The sequence below is a fragment of the Impatiens glandulifera genome, chromosome 3 (assembly GCF_907164915.1).
Source record: "Impatiens glandulifera chromosome 3, dImpGla2.1, whole genome shotgun sequence".
NCBI lineage: Eukaryota > Viridiplantae > Streptophyta > Magnoliopsida > Ericales > Balsaminaceae > Impatiens > Impatiens glandulifera.
In genome coordinates this window covers 10,989,644-11,007,687 of record NC_061864.1, presented here as the reverse complement: position 1 = coordinate 11,007,687, position 18,044 = coordinate 10,989,644, and the positions used below count along the sequence as shown (strand labels likewise).

Sequence of the window (18,044 nt, the reverse complement as noted above, 5' to 3'; positions counted from 1 at the left end):
TCATGACTAAACTTGCTACAAATTTGTTATTATAATTTAGATTGAAAATAGAGGAAAAAATATATTATTTTTATTATGTTGATTAAATTGGCATTTAGATTGATAAAAGTATATATACATTTTTATTTGTCAAAAAAGGTAAATAAGAGGATTCATAAAAAAAAATCATAAAATAGAATGGTTGATTTGAGACTTTTTGATAATTGATTCCATATAGTAGGACATGTGTAATATTATTATATATAAATGTGATAAGATAAATAATTGATTCCATTGATAGAGTAAGTAAGAAACAGAAAATGCCAAATGTGTGGAAGATAGCCTTACCATGAATATATTTTGGAGGTTTTGTAAATGTGACAAGTTACATAAGTTATATAGGTGAGAAATAGTATAAATTGTATTGGTTTTATAATTTTGTATTTAATAAGAGGTATAAGAGTAGTATAAAAGTAAAATGGCATTTTTACCTTTTAATTAAAGTGATGAAACTAACTTCTTCATTTTTGTTATTATTATTTTTAGTGTTATTTTTTATAATAATTTTTTTATGTATTTTTTTAAAAATAATTAATGAAATATTAATTATACATAAGTTTATTTTTATTTTATATATATATATATATACTAATAAAAAAAAGGTCAATATCAACGGTTTTTACCGATGATATTAAACAAAAAATGGTTAGTATTGAGTTATAACAACAGCTCAAAAAACGGTTGACATCTGTTACTAGAGCCTCCGTAGGCATTGCTCAAACATGAAATATTAACCATTTTGGGGCGGTTGTTATTACTAAATAACAACCGTTTTGTGAGCGGTTGTTAATAAGCAATATCAACTGCTCTAAAGAATTTTATTATTAAACAATTGCAACCGTTTTACATGCAATTGTTATTAAGCAATATCAACAGTTTTACAAAAATGTTGTCATTACTCAATATTAACGGATATAAAGTCAAAGTCTGTTGTTATTAAGAAACTATAAAAATTGTTATAATTTCTTAATTATAATGGTTGTTGACATTTTTTATTCCAAATTTATAAAACAAAATATTTCAATTATTTAATTAAAAATCACTTTAAAATAAATTTAATTATTTTATATAAAATTTCAAATGGCAAGATAATTTTTAAATATAATTTCAAAATTTACATTAAAACAATTTAGGAGGCGCTTGGTTCAAATAAGGGAATCGGAATAGGAATGGAATTGATAGATGTGTGGAATGAGTATGATTGATAGAAGTGTAGTGTTTGGTTATGAGTATTAATCATTCTCAATATCATTGATAGTGTTTGGATATTTTCATTCCTATATTTCTATTTCATTGATAATGTTTAGATTTATTAGAGAGAAATTATTAATATTATTTTGTAATTGAATTAGATTAATTTTTTTATTTTTTTATTATATTTTATTTAATTAAAAATACAAAATATTATTATTTTTATATTATAATCGTTTAAAATATATAAAATATTGAAGTACGTTCTAATTTAATAAAATATAAATATCTAATATTTTATTATATTAATTATATATATATATATATATATTTTAAATACATATAAAAAAGAATAATTGAATGATTCAATTTATTTTTATTTATAAATAAAAATTATCTATTAATAAAGATAAATTTTTTAAAATATTATATATTAATAATTAATCAAATAAAATATAATATTTTATTTAATAATATATGCTATGACATTGCATAATATTTTTAATAAAAAATTTTATTAAAAAATTTTATATCTAACTTTTCTAATATTTTTTCAATATTTATTTTATATAAAATTATTATTTTATTTTTAAGTTTTTATATTTTAATTAATTTATTATAATTTTATGATTGATATATAATATATAAATTGATTATATAAAAATAATTTTTTTATTATTAGTTATTATAATTATTTTAAAATAATTATTTTATTTTATTAATTTTATATTATTTAAAATAATTTCTCAATATTATATAAATAATTGAAATAATTTATTTCAATAAATAAATTAAAATAAATTATTATTTTAATTATAAAAGAACGTGAGAGTGGACATCATTGGAGAGAAAATCCATTACAAGGGAATGAGATTCATTCCTAATTTAGAGAGGAATTGATGATTCCTGAGTATTCGGGAATCAAATCAATGTTCTGCAATGAAACTCATCAACCAAACACTTCATTTTATTCTCTTTCTCATTCCTGAGTACAAAACCATCGTACCAAGCATCCCCTTAATTCTAATACATACAAATACTACATTTAAATTAAAAAAATTCATAATACAAAAAAATAAAAAATAATAATTCGATCTTCATCTTCTATCTTATATTTCTTGTTCCTTCTTCATCTTCTATCTTCTATTTCTTCTTCCTTCTTCATCTTCTATCTTCTAATTCTTCTTTCTTCTTCATCTTCTATCTTCTAATTAACTTGCATAAATCTCCTCTTCTTCATAATTAACTCGCATAAACTTCATCTTCTTCATAATTAACTTGCATAAACCTACTCTTTTTCATAATTAACTCTGTCCAAATTTATACCTAAATAAAAATACATTTACAACATAAATAATTAAAAATTAATGTTAAATTTAACAACTTCTCAGTGTACCTCAAAAACCTGATTATACAATGTATACAATGATAATTTTACCTATAAGGCATATGGGAAAAGAAGGAATTAAAAGAACATTGATTTGAAGGAGGAGAGTTGTCCGGTGGGATTTGAGAGCATAAGTTGAGGGATGAGAGAGAGATTGAGGAGTCGATTTGGGATTTAAGAGCATAGGTTAAGGGATGAGAGAAAGGTTAAGGGATGAGAGAAATTGAGGAGAGAATAAGTAATCGATTGACAAAAATTTGAAAGCAATGAGAAAAGAAGTTATCGCTCATAACAATAAAAATTGTGGGAAGAGAGGTGATTGAGGAGAGAAGAAGTTATCAAGTTGAGTAGAAATTATAAGAGTTCATAGAGAATTAATTAATTAATTAAATATTTTGTATAACAACCCACGATATTAATGATATTTTATTTATTTTAATTATATATATATATTATTTTAACAAATTTAATTACTTAAATATTATATATATATATATTTATTAACTATTGAATATTATATATAAATATAAATTATTAAATTAAAAAATATTAAAAAGTATTTAATATCAACTATTTTTAAAATGGTAATATTATATATATATATATATATATATATATATATTTACTCTATTAAATAACAAATTAAATTAATTTATATAAAAAAATTAAATTTAAAATATATTATATGTATATTTTATTAAATAAATATGAATATTTCAAATTTAATTATATATATATATTTATTTAATTACATAATATATGAAATTATATAATGTTTATGTTCTTAAATTTAAGATATATTGTCATAAAATTTTAATTTTTTTACTTATTATTATTATTTAATAATTATATCATATATATATATATATATATATATATATATATATATATATATAATTCATATAATTAATTATTAATAAATTCATATATATTTATATAAATAATTATTAATTATATTTTAAATTTAATAAAAATATATGATTATATATTTTTCTTAGTTTCTCCCTAGTCTCTCCATTTATTATTATTTTTTTTAAATCTTAAATTTTAAATTCTCCTTTTTAATAGTATTTTTTTATTCTTATTAAATCTTAAAATTTATTAATATTTTATATTTTTCATAAACACTATATCTTATTAATATTTATATTTTTACTTTTCCTAAACTATAGAAAAAAAATATTCCTTCAAAAAAAAAATATATATATATATATATTTATCTTATCACACTTTTATTCCTCATATAAAATAAATAAAAATAATTCAAAAATTACAAATAAATTCTCATAATAACTTTTAATAAAAATATTGAATAATTTTTTTTAATAAAAGAATAAAATTTATTTAAAAATTTTATGCAATAATAAAATATAATATAACAAAATTTATACAAAAATTTCAGTAATAAAATATGAAAAAAAAAATTAAAATAATATATATCAGAATAAATCTTATAATACTCTAAATCTTAAATTCTAAATTATATATCCAAAACTCTAAATTAATTATATAAATATATATTCTTATAAAAAAACTTAATCTTATACCCTAAATCTTAAACTAATTATATAAATATATATTCATATAATAAATTAATAATATTATTTACAAATATTTATAATTAAAGTTATCATAAATCCTAAACTAATTATATAAATATATACCAAATTTTAAAACAGTTGATATTGACCAATTATATATCAACAGATATTGACCAATTATATATCAACAACAGTTGATATTGGCCCCTTTATATCAACGGTTTTTAAAGTGGTTATTATAGATTTGGTCAATATCAACAGTTTTTGAAATGGTTAATATAGACGTGGTTAATATCAACGGTTTTTAAAACTGTTGATAAAGAAAGAGTTAGTATCAACCGTTTTAAAATTCCCTTAATATAGATGAGTTAATATCAACCGTTTTAAGAGCGGTTGATATTGACCCCTTTATATCAACTATTTTTTAAATTGTTGGTATTAAGCCCTTAATATCAAGGGTTAAACAAGCGGTTACTATTTTTGGTTACTATAAATGGTTTTTTTACTTTTATATATATATATATATATATATATATATATATATATATATATATATATATATATATATATATATATATATTATCCATATTTATTTTAGTTGGTTTAAATATTATTAATTAATTGTATATAAAATACATAGATAATACTAATATTTTAAAAATATTATTTCTTTAGTTCATTTTAATAATAATATATAAATATATATATATTATTATAATATGATAATAATAGTAAGTAGTAATAATAATATTACTACTTTTATTATGAATATGATATATTAATATTGAAAATATATTAACTGGATAGAATTATATTATATTTAATTAAAATAAATAGAATAAAGGAATACAAATATAATATTTATATAATAAAAATAAATTTGAAGATATGAAAATAGTTAATGGTATTTTCATAATTTGTGTTAATTAATTAAATAAGTGAAGATTATAATTAAAATATTATAAAGAAAGGGTAATAAGATGAAATAAAAATGAGTGCCACTGAATGTAATAGTATAACTTAATATTTGAATGAAGTATAATTTATATCCTAAAATATGTAAAGATTATTTGAAAACTATTATTTTGGTAGGATAACTATTACAATCCCTTTGAAAATTGATCAAAATAGAAGATGAAAGTAATTTTATTTTTATTTTATAGAGAAAATATGATTGAAATAGATTAAACGATAAATAGAAAAAATAATATTTTAATATGTTAAATAAACATAATTCACTTTTTATTTTTGACAAAATGATTTTTTTTAGCCACATTGTTGTATCACTCAACGTAGGGGTGTAAACGAGTCGAGACGAGCTTAAACTAGCCCTGATTCGAATTCCGCTCGTCTCGTTTTTTATTGACTCGGCTCGAGTTCGATCGAGCTTTCAATATTAAGCTTGAACTCGGTTCAATCATATAACCAAAAGCTCGAGTTCGGCTCGAAAGACTCGAATTTAAATATATTTATATACTAATTTCTTATATTAAAAAAAACATAAATCACCATTCATCAATCACCAAAGTATAGAGTGTAAAGTGAGATACAAATGAAAGTCGAGAGTCTTCTCAAAAAGATTACTTTCAAGTTGTGTATTGTATTTGAAATAAACTTGAAAACATATTAAACTATATTAAGTTTATTTTGAAAAATAAAACATGAAATAAAAATAGTTTTATATTTCATAAAATATAATATTTTGTGATTGCACATATTAAATAATATTATAATATAATATATTTTGATTTAATTTTTAAAATTTATATTTTTATAATTAAATTAATATCAAATTTATTTATTTTTTATAAATATTATAAAATATATATTTTTTAATTTATAAATATTATTTTGGTATATCTTGATAAATAATTTATAGCGAAATAAAAATAGTTTTATATCTTATAAAATAAAATACATTGAGATTGCATATCTATATATATAATGATGCTTAATTTTTAAAGTGTTCGGATTGCCGGGTCGAGAGTTGTGGTTAATTTGGATATATATGTGAGAGTAAATGAATACTTGGGTCGGATTGTGGGTTGACCCGCCCATAAATTTAAAACGGTTAAAAATAAAATTAAAAATGTTATAGGTATGGTTCAAACTTGCAACCTAACAAAACAAGTACAACCTTTTAACCAACTAGGCTAATAACATTTTATATTTTAAATTCAAACCAAATTTTGATAAACGCGTGACATTTTAACAATATAAGTTCAACTTTTTAACTAACTAATCTATATATATAATGATGCTTAATTTTTAAAATATTCGAATTGTCGGGTCGAGAGTTATGGTTAATTTTGATATATATGTGAGAGTAAATGAATATTTGGGGTCGTACTGTGGGTTGACCCGCCCATAAATTTAAAACGGTTAAAAATAAAATTAAAAATGCTATAAGTATGGTTCGAACTTGCAACCTAACAAAACAATTACAACTTTTTAACCGACTAGACTAATAACACTTTATATTTTAAATTCAACCCAAAATTTGATAAACGCGTGACATTTTAACAATATAAGTTCAACTTTTTAACTAACTAATATATATATATATAATGATGCTTAATTTTTAAAGTGTCCGGATTGCCGGGTCGAGAGCTATGATTAATTTGGATATATGTGAGAGTAAATGGATACTTAGGTCGGATTGTGGGTTGACCCGCCCATAAAAATTTTACCGTAATATTTTTTTCACGGTTTTTTATATTATTATTACTCGTGCAAATGCACGGGATACATGCTAGTATTAAATAATATTACTGTATAATTATATTTTGATTTAATTTTTAAAAATTATGTTTTCGTAATTAAATTCTTATCAAATCTATTTATTTTTTTATAATTATTATATAATATATATTTTTAATTTATAAGTATATTTTGGGGAGACCCGTGAGTAATAAACTTAAAGATAGTCTTATGGATATGTTTTAAATTTTAATTAAAAAGTAAAATATAATAAAAAAAATTATATGATTGGACTCGAAAAAGCTCAACGAGCCATCAAGCGAGTCTTACCTAAGCTCGAACGCGGCTCGAATCTTAAACGAGCTGACTCGAGCTTAGATTGAATTCGATTTTGACCGAACTCGAATTGAACTTTGATCGAACGACTCATGAGAAGTTCACGAGCGGCTCAACTCATTTGCATTTCTAAGTCTCAACTTAAGCTTACGCAGAGACAAATCTATGTAGGGATTCCGGTGGGCTAAAGTCCACCACAATTTTTTTTATAATAGAAATATGACATCACACTATAGTTTTTTTTTTAAATCAATATAATACACTATTTATTTGTCTAATTATTAAAAAAATGATAAAATATACTTTTATCTACTAGTTTTATTTAAAAAAAAAAAAAAAATCAAACTCACATTAACTCTAAATTCTAGATTTATACTTGTGCTTAAGGTTTATGACTTGAGTTATAATGATTGATAAGTTACTAATTTTTTCCTAAAACATCTTTAATCAAATAAAAAGTTATAAATTTATTTTTAAATATTTCATTCAATATTAATTTAAATAAAATAATATTTTTAAATATATTTTAATTATTTTTATATTAACAAATTTAATAATATTTTAATTTAAACTTAGTTTGAGCTCTTAAATATTGTTTAATCTTGGTTTTTTAGTGGGATTTTTTCTAATAAATCTTATTTGATAAAAATAAATTATTTAAATTTTTATATGATTTAATTATTAAAATATTTTTTATATTTAAAATTAATACAAATATAATAATAATATTTTAGTATTTAAAATTATAATTTGATGATTAAAATGATAAGAATGTGAATTTATTTATAAAAAACTGATAAAAACTCAAAATGAATCAAATTAAAAAATAACTAAATACAAATATATGTTTAAAGAAAATATATAAAGGTATTTCCAAATATATATTTTTTAAAAAAATAGTCGTAATAATTTGAAATTTAAAGCTCCAAAAACTTTAATGGAATAATTGGGATCTGGTGGGACACTTGCAAGAAACGTGCATCACGTGCTCCTTGTCTTTTTATTTTTGCCAACCCAATTAAATTTTTATTCTTAAGAAAAAATAATATATATATTAAATAAAACCTATTGGATGAAGCGGTGATCCATATTAGATATGATTCTCATTATCATATCATTAATTAAAATATTATAATTTATTTTATAAATAATTTATTTATTAAATTTAAATATAGTTTAATTCAAATAATCTCAAAGAATCCACTCATCAAACAAAACCTCTGCCTCCCCACTCAAATAAAAAATTAAATATTTAAAAAAATAAAACTAAGAAACAAATTTAATTTGAAAAAAAGCAAAAAATCTAATTCATACAACCACTAAATTAATTTTATTTTAAATATATTATGTAAAAACAAAAGGTGAGAAAAATAAAACAATTATTAAGAAATAAGGTTTATTTAATGAAAAAACACTTTCTTGGTATGCTAAAAGAATATAAATTTAGAGTAAAAACAAACCAAACACTAAAAAAAGAAGAATATGAAAACAGATATATAATTTATGGAGCCTCAAGTTCTTTAAAAACATTCCAGACATCGTCATCCGAATATAATGCACCATGGGTTGGTGAGAATTTATTTATTTATTATAAGCTACCAAGAATTAAAGAGATATAAAATTGTGTGGTGATCTAATATAGTTGCACTAGTATATTATTAACCTAGGCTAAACTCATTAAAATTGTGTGATTCATGATCTAATATATTATATATATAGTAGTACAAGTATATTATTAAAATGGGCTAAAATCATTAAAATGGATCCCAATACCAACCATGTAGGTTGACCTTTGTTTTCAAATTTTTCTTACATTTGTAGTGCATCTTTAGTGTATTTTTTTAATGTTCCAGTTACCAAATATTTTCAGCTGTTATAAATTTTCTTTTCTGTTGGATATTGTAAAATAAATCGTTTTCTTAATTATTTTTTGATGAAATATTATTGTTGATGAGTATAAAAGGAAATAAAAACAAAATAAATATAGAATTAAACAATTCTATACTTAATTAGTCTTTATATATAAGTAACTCACCATTTTATTTCAATGTAAATAGTTTTTTACATCGATGATAAAATTTAAGTATGGTCATAATTGGTTTGGTTGAGTCATCAAAATGTCTAATTATCTAACGGAACGTAATATTTGGAGGAGAATTTATTCAATGTAAAAAATTTCGTGAGTAGACTAAATTTATTGTGAAGAATAATTTTTCGATTAGTTTTTGGGACGACATTTAATGCAGTATCTTAAGTCTAGCTATGACGTATCATTAACTTGTTTGTTATATATAGAAAAACCAGAATAGTCAAAATTAATCGTTCTTTTAAAGGAAGTACGAACTCGATAGCTTTTTGAGTAATATTTTTTAATGTAATGCTTTATCGTTGTGTTTAAACATTTTTATTTTTAGGTAGTGTTTGGTTGGTGGTACAAAGAAATATATTACTATTGGTATATTATAAAATATATTAATATTGTTTTAATATATTGTTTGTTATATTTTTACTATTGGTATAAATTTATACCATTATATTATTTATACCTCATATTTGTTATAAAATAGTAACTAGTCTCCTTAAGTACAACATTATCCGACCTAAATATCCATTCACTCTCATATATATATCAAAATTAACAACAATTCTCGATCCAATAATTCGGATATTAGTTAGTTAAAAAGTTGAACTTATATTGTTAAGAATGATTTGCGTTCATAAAATTTGGTGTTGAATTTAAAATATAAAGTCTTATTAGCCTAGTTGGTTAAAGGGTTATATTTATTTTGTTATGTTGCAAGTTCGAAACATGATACATATAACATTTTAAAATTATTTTTAATTGTTTTAGGTTTATAGGCGGGTCAACCCAAAATACGATACAAGTATCTATTTACTCTCACATATATATCAAAATTAACCATAACTCTTTGACTCAACAATCTGGACAATTTGAAATTAAGCATCATTATATATATATATATATATATATATATATATATATATATATATTAGTCTTATTAGCTTAGTTGGTTAAAATGTTTTACCTGTTTTTGTTAGGTTGAAAGTTCGAAGCATTACCTATAATATTTTTAATTTTTAACCATTTTTAAGTTAATAGGCGGGTCAATCCATAATCCGACCTAAATATTCATTTATTCTCACATATATATTTAAATTAATCACAACTCTCGATTCGACCATCTAGACACTTTGAAATTAAGTATATTGTTATTAATTGTACTCCACCGATAACAATAGTAATAATATCATTTACAACATTACTGAATATTATGTTAACTTTATCTCTTAATATTTTATTTTTATTTAAATATTATTTGATAGTTTGAGTTATATTTATTTTAATATAATAATTGGTGGAATAAATAAAAAGTAATATATATTAAGACCATCTTCTTTTAAAATTATAAAAAGTTATATATATATATATAATAATAATAATAATACATTTATATATTGTAACACATATATAACTTTTAAAATATATTAATATATTAATAATTTTAAAATATTATTTAAAATAATTTAATAATAAAAAATTAAATAAAGAAAAATTACTAAATAATTTGTTTTAATAATAAAAATTTAAAGAAAAAATTATTAAATAATTTTATAATGATATATCTAATTTAAAATTAAAAAAAATTAATATACAAGTCATATTTTAAGGTGACAATACCACATTTCTTTTATATATATATATATATATATATATATATATATATATATATATATATTTATTGGGCTAGTTTGATTTAGCTTATTCACCTTACCTTATTCTTAGGTACATTTTATATGATTTCAGTAAATTTGGGTATGTTTGATTCAGTTTATACACCCAGTTTATTTATTTTTTATATTTATAATATTATTTAATAATTAATATTATATATATAATGTTATATATATATATATTTATTAATTTAATTTTAAATATTAATAAATGATTTAAATTAAAAAATAGTATATATTTAAAAATAAATTATATTCATATATTAATTTTTATAAAATTTTATTAATATATAATTTTAAATATTAATAAATGACTTAAATTAAAAAATAATATATTTTAAAATAAATAATATGAATAAAGAAAATAATTTATTATTATTATATATATTTTTCTCCTCTCTCAACCTCTTCTTATTAAGGCTAGTTTGATTTCTGAAAATATAATTATAAATAAAAAAATTATATTATATTATATTTATATTTTATATTTTGTTTAATTATTTTATATATTAAGATACCTATGTTATAAATAATAAATAAAAAATAAAAATATATTTAAATGTATATTTTTTTATTATAATAATTTTATATAAATATATAAAATATTATAAATATATGAAATAAATGAGAAAGAATAAATAAAATGATTAAAAAAAGATTTAAAAGATGAGAGAGAATGAATAAAATAATAAAAAAAATGAAATAGATGAGAGAGAATGAATAAAAAAATATTTAAAAATAATGAGAGAGAAAAACATTTATAATCTTAAACTCCTCCGGGGAAGGAGGTAGAGAAAAAATTGAGTTTAAACATAAAAGTGTGTTTGGTTATAATTTTTTGCCTGAGCTTATTAAGCATTGTAGCAACTTATTACGCATATGCCCATACACAGCTTATAAACACCTGATCAAACTAGGCCATTATTTTGAAAATTTAATGTGACAATGTTTTGTTTTCTTAGGCCTTGTTCGGATTGAGGTTTTTTAAAAAACTTAGAGGGAGAAAAAAAATAATGATTGATGATGATTTTGAGGAAATGATGATTATTTTTGGTAAAAAGACTTAAAGGGTATTGATATATATAAATAAAATAATAAATAATAATTTAAAATAGAGGATATTTTGGTATTTTGGTTAATGAAATGAGTGATGTGATTGATTTGAAAATTGATTTGGATTGAGTTTTTAAAAAAACCCAAAGAGAATGAGCGCTTATATGAAATATGACAAAATTTAAACATCTTATTAATCATTAAATCAAATAATTTTATTATATAAATATCAAAATTATATTCTAATTTTATCCTCTCTCTAAATTATCATTCTCTCAAAATTATCATTCTCTCCCCTACACTATATCCTCTAAAATTAAAGGACAAATTAATCTTTTAATTTTAAAAATCAATTTTTTTCTGATTTTTTATCCAATAATTTTTAGAATAAAACTAAAATAAAACCCAAAAATCACTCCTCAAATAAGCCTTTAGTGTGTGAAAGTCATTTTGATGTTCTAAACAAAAAGTTGAATTAAAATATTTTATTCTTCATTTTCATTTATTAAATTAAGTCAGCCTCGGTAATAACATGTACTGTTTAATTTGTTTAATGTTTTCGTGTGAGAGAGAGAGAGGAGAGAGAGAGAATCCTTATTACTTTAAAACAATCAAACAGATGTTGTTGTCTGAACATTTGATGAACCTTGAAAATGTCAAGTTCCATTCACAGCAGCATCGCATTTAAACTCTCCTCTTCCCTGAAAACATTGTTAGTCTCTTCTAAGATTTATTCTTCTCGCAAATCTCTCTCTCTCTCCTTCTCTCCACCTTTCAGACACTCTCTTCGTCTCTCCTACCACCGCACCTCCACCGACATAATTTCAATGACCGACGCAGCAGACATGGACGCCGTTCAGAGGCGTCTCATGTTTGAAGACGAGTTAGTCATCTTTTCCTTCTTTATACCCTTTCTCATTCATTTAATGATTTCCAAATTTAACTCCTTGAAAGATATAATTGAACTGTCTCAAGCTCTGATTTTGCAAGTTAAGATGAGACTATGTTTCAGATCAAAGTTGGTGAACTAATTAATTAAACTACTCATCATATATATATATATATAGTATCTTGAAATCATTTTGAGTGATCTTTTGTTAGCTAGACTGACTACATGCGCTTCTTCATGGGTTTTGGATTTAAAGTACTATTATTAGGAATAGGGATGGATCTGTAAAGCTCTAATTCAATGAAGTGAAAATACATATGTGCAGCAATCCAAACATTAAGCATAGATCTAGACACATCTTATCTTGGGGGGGGGGGGGGGGGGCACATCAATATTTTTATCTGTCTATTTGGGGATCCACTGGCTGTATACACGAAAATACTAGTCAATTCACACTTCGCTGGGACCCCTAACTATGGAACTTAGACCTATTTGGGCACATTGTCATTTTCATGACATTTACTCTGATGAATGGTTGGAGGTTGCTGGCATTGTAAACAATGCTGATTTAAGTCTGTCTAGAAATATTGCTCTATTATTAATTAGCTTTAGCTTAATTTTGCATTGCCTATAAATTAATACTGTCTTGTATTAGTTGAATCATCCATAAATACACAAGAATACAAGCCATTCTCTGGGTACTTCTTCTATTATCAGTTTGTTAATATTACAACACTAACATATGCAGACTGATATTGAATTTAAATAAGTTACTCTATACTGGTAAAACCCAGTTCCTGCTGCTATCATCTGTTGCAGTTCAAATAAGGATTTCACCCTTTGGGGCCCCTTTTATATTTTCCATTATATCTTGCAAAGTATGTAACTCGTTCATTGGGTGCACTAAAAATGGTTCATTTGCTATCCTTTCAGATGTATATTGGTGGATGAGAATGATAATGTTGTTGGTCATGACACCAAATACAACTGTGAGTGGGACTTCCTTAATATAAAACTCTGAATAAGCTACTAGCTAAGAGTAAACTGGTAGTTCTTCATTCATGTATATTTTTTATCCAAAGGAATATGGGTTTGACCGAGGCACATAACTAAATACAATGATAAGTCAACTAACTGACAGCTTGCCATGGATGTCAGTTTCTTGTTTCATTTGCATAAATTTTCATATACTTCTCTAATCTGCAGGTCATCTGATGGAAAAGATTGAAACTGGAAAAATGCTGCACAGAGCCTTCAGTGTATTTTTATTCAACTCAAAATATGAATTACTCCTTCAGGTATGTATAAGTCCTTCATGTCCCCAAGAAGAATCAGTTTGGTTGATAGAATTGGGCTTCTTTGCAAAGATTTAGATGGTTAGGGACTTGATGGTTCAACTAGGAGAACTAGTTTGTCTCATGGATCATGTAAATCATGCTCTGCAAATTGTGTAGCTGGAAATGATTTTCTGAGTTAAAATATTTATTTCGTATATGGTTTTATTTTTCTATGCTAGTAAAGACATATGACACAATAATGATTGACTTGTATTTTATTAATATACCTCAAAATGTAGTATAGAAAATAATAATTCACTGGGAGGAAATCACAAGAATATGACTTTTTCCTTTCTAAACATAACGTAGAAACACCTTTTCTTCTATGATCAAGAAGCCTTCCATTCTCCCCTTAATACTGACCAATGTTACATGATGAAAGATCCTGGTTCCACCGATAAGATGGGTTCAAATGAATGTCGGCGTTCCCTTGAAAGGTTTTTCTTCACAGTTCAGTTTCCAGAATTCAATGTGGGTGTTACCTTCTATTTTCTTATCACACACTCCCTCTTTTTCTTTCGGGGGTACAACTGAATACCAAGCAAAAAATACAATAATAAAGTAGTAATAGCACAATATTAACTGAAAATTCCATACATAAAGAGGGAATTTAAGTCTATCCCAGCTTAATTTATTTCTGAAAGCCAAAAGGTAAAGAAACTTCAGTCTCTTTGGGCTGAATTTCAATAAGAGCAACCAATGTTAAAGTGTAATCACAAGTTCTTAACCAAACATGACATTTTGTTATTGTGCCAATTGACACCAAAATAACTATTTAACAAAATGACATGCATAATTTGCTTAACTTTGTTATGTAGGAGTTTTACATAGTTATCGTACCTATCTTGCTCTGGTTTACTTTGTTCTTTTTAGTGATGCCCACAATTTTTAAATCATAGAGTTCAGCCTTCATTTATTTTTCAGTTGTTGGAAATTGATCGCATCATTATTGCTTTTTGGATTTTCAAGGTTAAATACATTATACTTTTTTATCTTCTAAACAGCAACGATCTGCCACAAAAGTAACATTTCCCCTTGTTTGGACGAACACCTGCTGCAGCCATCCACTATTCAGAGAATCTGAGCTTGTTGAGGAGAAGACACTAGGTATTTGACTATGCATAAATTTTTATTTATAAAAGAAAACCATATACTTAATGTTGATTATTATGTTCAATAATGAAAAGGTGTAAGAAATGCTGCCCAGAGGAAGCTTTTGGATGAACTTGGCATTCCAGCCGAAGATGTGCCTGTTGATCAGTTTATGCCATTGGGTCGCATGCTATACAAGGCCCCTTCTGATGGAAAGTGGGGAGAGCATGAACGTAATAACAATCTTATTCCTTATGTTAATTTTGAATATTACCTTGATTTCCATTTCCATTTCCTTCAAGTTATGGCGGTTTTACTTTGTTACAGTTGACTACTTGCTCTTCATTGTACGGGATGTGGGACTTCACCCAAATCCTGATGAGGTGGCGGAGATAAAATACGTGAACAGGGAGCAGTTGAAGGAACTGTTAAGGAAAGCAGACGCTGGAGAAGATGGTTTGAAGCTATCACCTTGGTTCAGATTAGTGGTAGACAATTTTCTGTTCAAGTGGTGGGAGCATGTTGAGAAAGGTACACTCAGTGATGCTGCTGATATGGATTCCATCCACAAACTGACTTAGAGAAAAGGCCCCTAGGCAGTTACTTCCTATGTCAGTAATAAAATTAGCAGGCACCAGGTAAAAGAAAACTAATAAAAGTTTCCCTGTGTCATAACAAAAAGCTGGATTTTGGTGTTGTCAAATATTAGATGGGTTTTCAATTGGTTGCTTTGGGTTTGAACTAAATGGAGAAGCTTGGTATTTTGGGCTTTGCTCATAATGACATTTTATGTTTGACTCTACTACTTCATGGTCTTATGTTCTATTTCCATTCATAATTTTTTTTATTTATACCACACTTTCCGTAAGATGCATGATCTAGGTTCTCAATATGAACATGATACAACCTCAACCTCTTTTTCCGATGTGCTTCTAAGTTGGTTATGTCATATTCCCTTCCAATATCTTTTATTTTCTCAATCATACATGCTTTATTGATGTTAATGTTTGAGAAGATAGGTCTCTTATAGAAGTTTTATAATTTAAAATAACCAAGAAATATCATATTTTGGCTCAAATGATTAGAAGCTCGAATTTGGAATGGTTTTATTTGACCTAAACTTCATTCAACAACAAAATATACAAGAGAATGAAGACAGCCTTAATGATGGTTTTTCCTTCACTTTCATCAACTAATCTTCTTTCAAAAAATGTTAATGACAGGCTATTAGCCATCTATATAGTCATTATAAATATAAAATCAAATAAACGGTAAAGAAAAAAACTACTAAAATTCATCTAAAAAAAATAATGTCATGACACAGATGAAAAAAACTAAAAGATACTATAGAAAAACAAATTAATCCTCGGCTAAATGGTAGTTACTCTCGGAGTAATCTGCACAGATTCATCTCGATCGTTGAGTAACCTCCTTTTCTTCGAACCTAATCCTTGATACCGATAAATAATGCTGTAAAGACATTGAGTTAAGTGTGTCATATCGTAGTTCTTCAGAAAATTCAGGTCTGTTGCCCTCGATTTAGCCCCGGCAAAATCCTGGTATTCCTCAAAGACAGATGAAAGACGCCAGTTTTGAAGCTTCCTTATACATCCAATCAGACAACCAGTCCTATGCTGCAAAACCCGAAGAAAAGAGAACATTTCAATAAAATAGTCTTTTATGAAATCGAACTGTTTCTAAAATATCGACCAATCTCTACACACCTTTCCGCGTTTACAATGAACCAAAACCGGATGATTTCTCACGTCTGCAACAAGGGTTCACAAAATCATTAGAAACAAAAAATTGAGAAAATAACTGGTTTCAAATATGACAATAATCTGTTGAAGCATAGGAGATGGGAATAGTTGTATATTGAGTAAAAGTATAAGGACAAAATCAATTCTTGAAGGATTCAGAGTTTGAATTTATTACCAATCAAGACTTTTAGAGCCTCTGTGATGATTTTTCCTGGAATATTCTCCTCCTACAAATTTAAACAAGAATGAAGAACATCAGAACTGATCGCAAGTAAAACTGAAGAAGAGATCAAGAGAGAGAGATAAGATACCTTAGTCCCATCGATCCCAAATTGGAAGAGCCTAACACCATTTGATTGCAAGAATTCCAAATTCTGTTTAGGGTAAGGTTCAGGACATAAATATCTGCAAAAAAAACAAATCCCAATAAGAAAAACTTAAACTTCAATCTCAAGAATCATGATTAAAGCGGAAACTTACACAATGGATTTCAGATTAAGATTCTTGAGAAACCCAAAATTGGATTCTTGTGGGAACCCAGATCTGTAAATCCCCTCTTCAACCATCGAGAAATTGATCGGCGGGACTAATTCTTCCCTTTTCCCTCTCTCCACTATCAAATCAGCCATTGTCGATCGAACCGAATCCTTGAAATCAGAAATTAAACAAGTAGAGAAAAGGGGAGAAAGGGTTTTGCAGATGTATGCTATTAGAGATAATGATTGTTGTTCATAATTGAAATCCGGTGCGAAAATACAATTCGATTCCACCTATAATAATAATATTCATGTATATATATATATTCAGATTTCAGACGCCCGGAAACGGATTAAGCGACAAAAAGTATGAAATCTGTTAGGTTTTGAAAGGGGTAAATCGGTAAAATACACACGTTACCCTTTAAACTATTATTCGAATTCGACTTATTTCTGTTAGTATTTTCCATTTTCTATGTTGAATTTAGTC

At 24.4% G+C, this 18,044-nt stretch overlaps 2 protein-coding genes across 2 annotated transcripts; one reads left to right on the top strand and one right to left on the bottom strand.

Annotated features, from left to right (window-relative positions):
• Nucleotides 1-12,638: 12,638 nt before the first annotated feature.
• LOC124930830 (isopentenyl-diphosphate Delta-isomerase I-like) lies at nucleotides 12,639-16,123 on the top strand. The gene is made up of 6 exons (XM_047471189.1): nucleotides 12,639-12,883; nucleotides 13,823-13,878; nucleotides 14,096-14,187; nucleotides 15,231-15,333; nucleotides 15,414-15,551; nucleotides 15,646-16,123. Exons 1-6 carry the CDS (start codon nucleotides 12,654-12,656, stop codon nucleotides 15,897-15,899), a joined length of 873 nt encoding a protein of 290 aa, XP_047327145.1. The 5' UTR covers nucleotides 12,639-12,653; the 3' UTR covers nucleotides 15,900-16,123.
• A 255-nt stretch (nucleotides 16,124-16,378) lies between these two features.
• Nucleotides 16,379-17,874, bottom strand: LOC124932151 (tyrosine-protein phosphatase DSP5-like). Its single transcript, XM_047472760.1, has 5 exons — nucleotides 17,559-17,874; nucleotides 17,390-17,483; nucleotides 17,254-17,305; nucleotides 17,043-17,086; nucleotides 16,379-16,952 (listed from the first exon to the last, which is right to left on the bottom strand). The coding sequence occupies exons 1-5, from the start codon at nucleotides 17,705-17,707 to the stop codon at nucleotides 16,689-16,691; spliced, it is 603 nt and encodes a 200-aa protein (XP_047328716.1). The 5' UTR covers nucleotides 17,708-17,874; the 3' UTR covers nucleotides 16,379-16,688.
• Nucleotides 17,875-18,044: the final 170 nt, after the last annotated feature.

What these genes read in the sequence shown, in the direction of transcription:
- LOC124932151 (XM_047472760.1), bottom strand. Translation starts at nt 17,707, where the DNA reads ATGGCTGATTTGATAGTGGAGAGAGGGAAAAGGGAAGAATTAGTCCCG. An exon ending in GGCTCTAAAAGTCTTGATTG is followed by an intron (nt 17,087 to 17,253) that starts GTAATAAATTCA and finishes CCCTTGTTGCAG; the next exon opens with ACGTGAGAAATCATCCGGTT. An exon ending in TTCATTGTAAACGCGGAAAG is followed by an intron (nt 16,953 to 17,042) that starts GTGTGTAGAGAT and finishes CGGGTTTTGCAG; the next exon opens with CATAGGACTGGTTGTCTGAT.
- LOC124930830 (XM_047471189.1), top strand. Translation starts at nt 12,654, where the DNA reads ATGTCAAGTTCCATTCACAGCAGCATCGCATTTAAACTCTCCTCTTCC. An exon ending in CGTCTCATGTTTGAAGACGA is followed by an intron (nt 12,884 to 13,822) that starts GTTAGTCATCTT and finishes CTATCCTTTCAG; the next exon opens with ATGTATATTGGTGGATGAGA. An exon ending in AAAGTGGGGAGAGCATGAAC is followed by an intron (nt 15,552 to 15,645) that starts GTAATAACAATC and finishes ACTTTGTTACAG; the next exon opens with TTGACTACTTGCTCTTCATT.